The sequence below is a fragment of the Antechinus flavipes genome, chromosome 1, assembly GCF_016432865.1.
Source record: "Antechinus flavipes isolate AdamAnt ecotype Samford, QLD, Australia chromosome 1, AdamAnt_v2, whole genome shotgun sequence".
Taxonomy (NCBI): Eukaryota; Metazoa; Chordata; class Mammalia; order Dasyuromorphia; family Dasyuridae; genus Antechinus; species Antechinus flavipes.
The window spans coordinates 653,165,288-653,173,819 of record NC_067398.1 but is presented as its reverse complement, the minus strand read 5'-3'; the positions used below and the strand labels follow the sequence as shown (position 1 = coordinate 653,173,819).

At 47.1% G+C, this 8,532-nt stretch overlaps 2 protein-coding genes across 2 annotated transcripts; one reads left to right on the top strand and one right to left on the bottom strand.

The window, feature by feature from the left end:
- Window positions 1-180: 180 nt before the first annotated feature.
- On the top strand, window positions 181-5,267 carry EIF3G (eukaryotic translation initiation factor 3 subunit G). Its single transcript, XM_051971482.1, has 11 exons — window positions 181-289; window positions 533-579; window positions 711-794; window positions 994-1,082; window positions 1,672-1,731; window positions 2,817-2,921; window positions 3,019-3,208; window positions 3,438-3,545; window positions 4,636-4,772; window positions 4,885-4,991; window positions 5,136-5,267. Exons 1-11 carry the CDS (start codon window positions 270-272, stop codon window positions 5,149-5,151), a joined length of 963 nt encoding a protein of 320 aa, XP_051827442.1. The 5' UTR covers window positions 181-269; the 3' UTR covers window positions 5,152-5,267.
- A 224-nt stretch (window positions 5,268-5,491) lies between these two features.
- Window positions 5,492-8,498, bottom strand: P2RY11 (purinergic receptor P2Y11). Its single transcript, XM_051971481.1, has 2 exons — window positions 8,284-8,498; window positions 5,492-7,825 (listed from the first exon to the last, which is right to left on the bottom strand). The coding sequence occupies exon 2, from the start codon at window positions 7,818-7,820 to the stop codon at window positions 6,780-6,782; it is 1,041 nt and encodes a 346-aa protein (XP_051827441.1). The 5' UTR covers window positions 7,821-7,825; window positions 8,284-8,498; the 3' UTR covers window positions 5,492-6,779.
- Between the last annotated feature and the right edge of the window lie 34 nt (window positions 8,499-8,532).

The window sequence follows — 8,532 nt, the reverse complement described above, 5'->3', positions numbered from 1 at the left end:
AGAGAGAGGACTGAGGAGGGGCAAAATGGGGGAAGGGAGCGCGGAGGTCTGGAGACAGAGAAGAGGTGGGGAGAAAGAAGCGGGGGGAAAACGCAGTCTTCCCTCAGAGGAGCGCTCTCTCCTGCGCTAGGCAGCCTCCTCCACGAGGGGGCGCCGTGAAGATGAAAGCGCCGAGGGCCCCCTAGTCGAAGCGGCGGAAGTGGATATTAGAATCCATTTCCTCTTCCGGTCTTTGGCCCGGGCTCAGGCTGCGTGGAAGATCCCGGACGATGCCGACCGGCGACTTTGAGTGAGAAAACGGGCCCCGGGTCGGGATGGGGCTGGGGTCCCGGACGCCGAAGATGGGAACGGGAGGGCGGAGTATACTCTCAGGCCGGATTCGGGAGCGGGAGCGGGAAGCTGACTGTGTCCCCGGCGTCTGGGCCGGAGCCGAGGCCTGCAGTCCGGAGCCGGCTGGGCAGACGGGTCAGGGGCGAAGGGATCTGGCGGCACCGGACCCTGGGCTTCCCTGAAAGGCTCTTTCCTCCCGCAGCTCGAAGCCCAGTTGGGCCGACCAGGTGGAAGAAGAAGGAGACGATGGTGAGTCCCGTCCGGCTGACCCAAAAGCCGCGCGCCCTCAAGCCATTCTCCACCCCTCCCCCACTCCTGGCCTGGCCCTTCCCTCCAGCCTTCCCCCAGACTCTAGCCTGATCACTGCCCTTTCCCCCCAGACAAGTGTGTCACCAGTGAGCTTCTCAAGGGGATTCCATTGAGCACAGGAGAGCCCACCAATGAGCCGGAGCTACTACCGGGTGGTGAGTGTCCTGATTGTACGTGTGCTTGTTTGTGTGTGCGAGTGCTGTTTGTGCGCTTTGGGGTGTGTGTGTGTGTGTGTGTGTGTGTGTGTACATATATGTGGGCGCCTGCTTGCCTGCCTGTCCCCAGGAGGGAGACTCTGCCGTCTTAATCTCCATCCATTCCATCTATTCTTTCCCTCTGCTGTTTGCTCCCCAGCTCCTCTCCCTGCCCCCAAGGAAGTCATCAATGGAAATATTAAAACCATCACTGAATATAAGGTAGAAGAAGACGGCAAGAAGTTCAAGGTGGGCCATGCTAGTTTCTATATCCCTTCCTACCTTTTCTGTCCTTTGGATTAGTCAGGTTTGAGGGCCCCATAAATGGGAAAAAAAAAAAAAAAAAGAACAACAATTAAAAAAAAAAACACCATTGGTTGAACATACTAAGGATATGAGTACAATTAGAATACAATTCTTGTTCTCAAGGTGCTTCTCATTTGGGAGACTATACATACTATATATACACTATACATACATATATATATGTACATAATTTTATAATATATAAATTAAAAAAAATTTGTGTGTGTGTATACATATATATACATATATACATATGTATGTACATATAGGGTACTGTTAACATATATGCCTTTATAAAGGATTGTTTTGATCCAAAAAGTTAATAGGATTGGTGTTTGAAGTCATTGGAGAGTTCACTGACACATTTTCTAATAGCAATGAAAGTATTGATTTGATGATCTTAGCTAAAGGAGAGGTAGAATTCAGGGCTGCTGTGTAGGATGGTGGACTCTCCCAATTCCTCTGTGGCATTTACTGACTAATCCACTTGGATCCTTCCTCAGTCTCTCTTTTTTTCTTGTCTGTTTTACAGATTGTCCGTACCTTCAGGATTGAAACTCGGAAGGCATCTAAGGCTGTTGCAAGGAGAAAGGTGAGGACTATTTCGCGATTGGACAATATATCTTGTTTCCATATCTTTCTTCAAGTCCCTTCTTAATATTCTCTTACATTACCTTATAGAGCATTATTCAGTGGAAGTAGTACTAGACTCATTTAGGAGACACCTGGCTTTTGATCCTGATCCCAATATTTAGAGCAGTTGCATATTCTTAGACAAGTCATTTAAGTTTTTTGAACTTTAGTTTCTTCATCTTTAAAATGGATATAGTAAAGCTCCACTTAATTCACAGAACTGTGAGAACTATTCTTTGAAAACCCTAAAAATCTACATAAATATGAGCAATTGGACTTAATGATTTTACATACTCTTAAGCCAGGAACAGTGAGAATCCTGCAATATTACTGGTTCTGGGCTGGATATATATATTTAGGAAAGGAAGTTTTCTTGGAATGGGAAAAAGTTTAAAAACAGGAGTTAAATAAGGGAAATCAGAATAAAAAGGAGAACTACACATGAGAATGGATTCGGAATAGGAATATTTTCCAGTCTGGAAAGATGAGAATTATGAATAGGCTGAATCCAAAGCTAAAATATTTAGGTTTGTGAGAATATAAAAGCAGGTAGACTTAGAAAATGAGGAAGGCCCATGGTAGATGTAATTGTATACACTCATTGCTCCAAGATTGCTACTGAATTCAGTACCTTTTAACCTATTGCTAATTACTTCTCACTTTACAGACTAACTGATATTGCTTCCTTATTTCTTCCTTTTAAGGTTTTAAGTTTAATAAAGTGCTTTCCTCATCTCACCTTTCCTCCACTTAAAAAGGCAGTTTTGTTGAGGAAGGATTAGACTTGATTTTCTGCCTAGGAGGGGAGGGACAGGGGCAGAAAGGAAGCTCTTGGTTCTATTTGAATATTATATATGGGCTGCCTCAGGAGGTCCTCATGACTGGAAGTCAGATACAGTAGGGAAAACTTTTGTTCCAGAAATATATTCTTCTTGAGAGTTTTCTACTTCTTGAACTCCTTTAGGGAGTTTCACAAAAACCCTCATGTGTCTAGGTCTTCCCAGCCCTTTTCCTAACCCAGTGAATGACTTTTCCTGTTCACAGAACTGGAAGAAATTTGGCAACTCACAGTTTGATCCCCCTGGCCCAAATGTAGCTACCACTACAGTCAGTGATGATGTTTCTATGACATTTATTACCAGCAAAGAGGTAATTTATGGATGTGGAAGCTGGGAAAGAGATTTTGAAGGCTGGGTGGGAGCAGTCCCCTCGTGGCACGTTTCAAGCCCACCACTCCTGTCTCCAGGATCTGAATTGCCAAGAAGAGGAGGACCCAATGAACAAGCTGAAGGGTCAGAAGATTGTGTCATGTCGAATCTGCAAGGGTGACCACTGGACCACACGTTGTCCCTACAAAGACACCCTAGGACCTATGCAGAAGGAACTGGCTGAACAGCTGGGGCTGTCTACTGGGGAGAAGGAAAAGATGCCTGGAGGTGGGACCTGGGCTGTTGGGTGTATGGGTGTGTCTGTAACTTAGTGATTTTGTGAAAATCACCGTTAATGGGCCGTAGAAGTTTGGCCCTGGAGGGCCTATGGTTGGGGGAAAGGGAAGCTTCAACAAAATGGGAGTCTCCTTCATAGGATTCTGGCTGAGGCTGTTGAGGGATGGGGGAGATTCAGGGCAAGCCCTGGGCTCTTAACAGCCTGTATTTATGTCTGCAGAGCTGGAGCCTGTGCAAGCAGCTCAGAGCAAGACAGGGAAATATGTACCCCCAAGTCTTCGAGATGGAGCAAGTCGCAGAGGGGAATCCATGCAGCCCAACAGGAGAGGTATGGATGGGACCCTGGTGGGGCAAGGTTGGGCTGGTCTGAAGTTGGGTTGGAAGGCAACAGGTTAGTGGGAGTCCTTTGCTTAGCGCTTATAAGAAAGTATGTGCCTCGTTACTGGACAGGGTCCCTGCTGTCACAAAGCTTACAGCTTATGTAGGGGAATAACACACCAGTACAGTGTTATTCTACAGTTAAATTCATAAATTGCAAAAATAAATATACCATGTGAAATCTGAGAGAGAAGCTCATCTCACTGGGCTATCCTGAAGAAACTGGGTTTCACAGAAGAGCAGAAATCTATTTGATTGACAGGAAAGCAGCAAAAAGAACAAAACATAGTTTGAGAGGGCTGTGTCTCTTCAGGGTCAGTTTAGGCCTGTTACTCCAATATGAGAAAAGATCAATCATGGAGTGTTAACCTGTTTGTAGCATGGCTTCAATGACAGAAGTTTGAATTGACTCAGTGTTGAGCCATTGAAGAAAATTTTTTAACTGTGCCTTGCTATGACATAATTTTGCTTAGGAAAAATTTAGGAGGAAAAGAGAAGGGGAAGTGGAGGCAGGGACCCCCTGAACACATTTGTAGGAAAATGAAAAAGCAAGTGGCAAGGTAGGGATCAGATGCAAGAGAAAGGGAGAGGCCTGTAGCAGCAAAATCTTAGAGAAAAATGGGAGAGAAACAAGATCAAGAGCATAGGAAGAAGATACAGCCTAGGTCTCATTGGTGGTCCCCAGTCATCTTCATTTGCATTAGGACAAGATTGGGTATTGGGGGTTGGAAGAGAAATTGGAAGGTTTGAAAGAATGGAACTTGGCAGGCAGTTGAATACAATACAAATATACAATATTGCTGGGCTGCATCAATAGCCAAACCAAATCCGCAATCATTTGTAGACTGGTTCCTGCCTTGAATTCTGCTTTACACTCCCTCCCCCCTGTTGCCTTCCCTCCCTCTCCCCCCCTCCTCCCCCCGGGCTGCGGGTGGGCTGTGACACCATGGGACTAGCAGGCACCTTGTAATTATCTAGCATTACTGTTGGGGTGGGGCTGGGCCTCTCCAAGTCACACCCTTTGTGCTTGTCTCTCCCAGCGGATGACAATGCCACCATCCGAGTCACTAACCTGTCAGAAGACACTCGAGAGACTGACTTGCAGGAGCTGTTTAGGCCATTTGGTTCCATTTCCAGAATCTACCTGGCCAAAGACAAGACCACTGGCCAGTCCAAGGTAGGGCTGTTGACAGGTATTTTCTGGCTGAAGAGTTATGATAAAACACTGGGGTATAGAGGTTGTGTTCTGCGTGGAGGGAAGGCTGATACATGTTTAATGTCTCCCCTAGGGCTTTGCCTTCATTAGCTTCCACCGGCGGGAGGATGCTGCTCGTGCCATTGCTGGCGTGTCAGGATTTGGCTATGACCATCTCATTCTCAATGTGGAATGGGCCAAGTAAGTTTCTCCTGTTCCCCATCATCCATCTCAACTAGGATTCCTGAGCCTTTGGAGCTAGGTCCTCTGTCCTGGACATGAATCATTTCTGGGTTGTGTTCTTTCCACCAAGAAATCCTAACTATCTTTTTGTCATTTCTACAGACCTTCAACCAACTGAGGTCGTTATGTCCACTTACTACACAGTTGCCTGGATTGGAAAAGGACCTGACTCTGAGGGATGGGGCTGGAATGGAAGCCTCCTACTGGCCACGGGCAATAAATATTCGCACCTGCTTCCAGTCTCTTTTTTTTATTCTAATTCTCAGGAACACATCTTGAACCAGCAAGAAGCCCCAAGCTGTCCCTAGTTCTAGCAGTTTCCTTGGGCAGACTTGGGCTGAGAGCTCTCACCAGGTGGCACCATCCTTCCCTCCCTGTGGCTTTCAATATAGGTTCCCACCCCTTCTCCTGATTTAGGACACATGTGACTTTTCGGCTCTGTTAAGTCATTCAAAAGCTTTATATTCAGTACCTATTTTTTTTTATTTCATTTCATTGTTCTTTAAAAATTTTATTTACATTACTGTCACTTCATGAAGTAGTTGTTACACTAAACTCTCCTCAATTTAGAATCCTTCATTACAAAGAAGTGCAAACAAAAACATGTTGGTCCATGTCTGAAATCATGTTTTGTACCATCTGTTGTCCACCTCAGCCAAGAGAAGGGAAGAAAGTGCTTTGTCATCAGATCCACTGAAAGCATATGGACAGACATATCACAAGTGATCAGTCAAGAAGTCTTTTTAAACATCAAAATTTTGTGAATTTTGATGTATCAGTTATATCTTGCTTTGCCATTTAATGCCTTGTGATCATACTGAATCTCTTTACATCTCAGGGTTAGCCTCTGAAAGGAAAGGATGGGGGTGAAGGATGAGACCTCTGACATCCCTTCCAGCTCTACATTTATGATCTTAGGAAAGTCCATATTTCTTTGCATTTCTTCATATATTGTCACTTGTTACAGATTCTATGGTGTTTACAAAAAGTACAGCTCTAAATATTTTTTTGCAAAAATTGAGTTTTCCCACTGTCTTTGACTACAGACTGATTTTTAGAAGAACACTTAGTGGCTCAAGATTTAAAAATAAGAGGTGTCAACCCTCATCCTTGGGAAGTGGAACAAAATAATGGAAGGAAGCATGATGCAACATCCAGGCAAGGGATAGAGGGATGTTGAAAATTGGAGAATGTTTTGAGCTTGGGGCAGGGAATACCGTGGGATGGAGTATGTTAGGTCTGGCACAAGCTGTTATAGGCTGTGAAGGAAACTTAAGGCTTTGGATTCACAAATAAGTGGACTCTAGGTCCAGCAAAATGGCCTTCACAAATGTAGGGAAGTGGCTTGTCAAGTGCAACGAATCCTTAGCAGTTTAGTTTGGGTGGAACTAGAATGCTTAGAGAATAGGGGAAATTAAGGGGAATAAAGTTTGGGAGCCTCCCCAAGGAGTTGGTGTCTTATTTTAGTCACTAGCCACTTGTTTGATCAGGGCATTAACAGCAGATAGCATTTATCTGCAAGCTGTGGGGTGGATGGGAAAAGAGAAACCAGTTAGCAATGGGCAAGGGTTCCAACAGGAGAGTCAAAAGTTCTAAGTGTCGTCTCTTAATTCTCCCATCAGTCTGGCACAGCAGTTTGAGGGCATGGGGGTAGGGATGCACAACCTTCCTTGCCCCCCATTGCTGTCATCCCCTTTCACTCACCAGCTAGTCATGAAGTGATCTTGGACCTCCTTTTGCCAAGAGTCAGTGAGGCCTCAGAGAGATTTCCTCACTCTTGGCTCCCCCACAGAGTCTTGGGCAGCGGAGGCTTGAGGCCACGGCTGTGTAGAGCAGTGGGTGGAGGCACATGGCCAGAGGCACGAGTCCCCTGCTTGCCTGGTAGCCCAGGTACAGACCAAGGTCCAGAGCAGCCACAGCCTGGGACTCGCTTGTGAAACTGCTGCAGTCTTCCAGCCAGCGCCAGCGGGCCTGGACGTTGAGGACACGCATGATGTGGTATGGGATATACGACATGGCGTAGAGGACTACCCCGCCCGCCACTAGCATGCCCACCTTGACCTTCTCTGGCCTGGTTATGTTGGGATTAGTAAGGATGGCCTGGCCAATGGCGCCGTAGGCCAGCAGGGTGAGCAGGAAGGGCAGGCCACAGCCCAGCACCGCCAGCACCAGGCTGTAGACCCAGTAGTTTGGTACGTGGTCGTCTTCAGCCGTCCCCAGGCATTTGGTACAGCCCTCCGACTGATTCACATAGCACTGTATCGTGCTATTTTGGGGTAAGACAAGGTGGGAGAACTTGAAGGTAGGGGCTGCCAGGGCAGCCACAAGGCCCCAGCCAGCCAGGCTTACAGCCCAGGCGTGTTTGGGTCGCACATGACCGTGGGCAAAAAAGGGGTGCACAATGCCAAGATAGCGATTGAGGCTTATGCAAGTGATGAAGAAAATACTGCTGTAAAGGTTGCAGTTGAAGAGGAAGTGGTCAAACAGGCAGGCAGCCTTCCCGAAGCGCCAGTTTTTGGGTGGGTAAAAATAGACCACCAGGGCGGGCAGGGAGAAGGCATAGAAGAGGTCGCTAATGGCCAGCTGGGCTGAGAAGATGATGGCTGGATGCCAAGGGCGCTGCTCCCGGGAAATGAAGCGGTAGAGGACCAGGCCGTTGCCCCCCACAGCTACAAGGAACTCCACCACTAGCACGGGCCACAGATACTCCTCCTGGTACTGGCTCAGGGTTTTGCCAGCTCTCACCAACATCCTCAGTGAGCAGGTGCTGTTAGGTGCTTGGGTCATGGTGCCTACGGGAAGGAGGGCAGGCCTCTAGAGGACAGTCACCAAACTCTGGTCCCCACCCCTTCCCAAATGAGCCTTAGAAGTCAGCATGAAGCACTGAAGGTTGGACTTAGGAGTCCAAATGCCAAGTTTGAATTCTGACTTCTAACATTAGCCTTAGATAAGTTCCTTAATTGCTCATCTGTAAAATGGGGGTGCTGGACAGGGTGGTTTCCAAGATCTCCTTTAGCTGTAAATTTAGGGAGAACTAATGATTTAGTTTGGCTCCTTCATCTCACAGGGCAAGCACACCCAGAACCTGCTCTTACCAGTTTCTCTGGCAAATCTGGGGAGCCATAACCCATTCTTTCCACAATCCTCCCTTGACCCCATGATTTCCAGTGAAAGTCCTATTAGTCACTGGTCTGAGGTAGAAATGACATAAAGCAACTACCCCCAATCCAGTTCCCAGTCCCCCCTTCACCTGGCCTGGTCTTGATCCTGCTGGGGTGGTGGCGGCTGGCTCTCCAACGCTGCTTCAATCTCAACTACCAAGTTTTGCTCTTGCCTGTATTAGTCAAGATTGTCTCAAGCCCCATCCCGGTAGCTAGCCCCTCCCTGAGCATATTTCCTTCCTCATTCTCTCACGCCCCCACCCCATTCTCAAATTAGGGTTCCTCCGGCAGACAGGAAAACCAGACTTTCTAGCTCCTCCCGCCCACCAGAAATAACA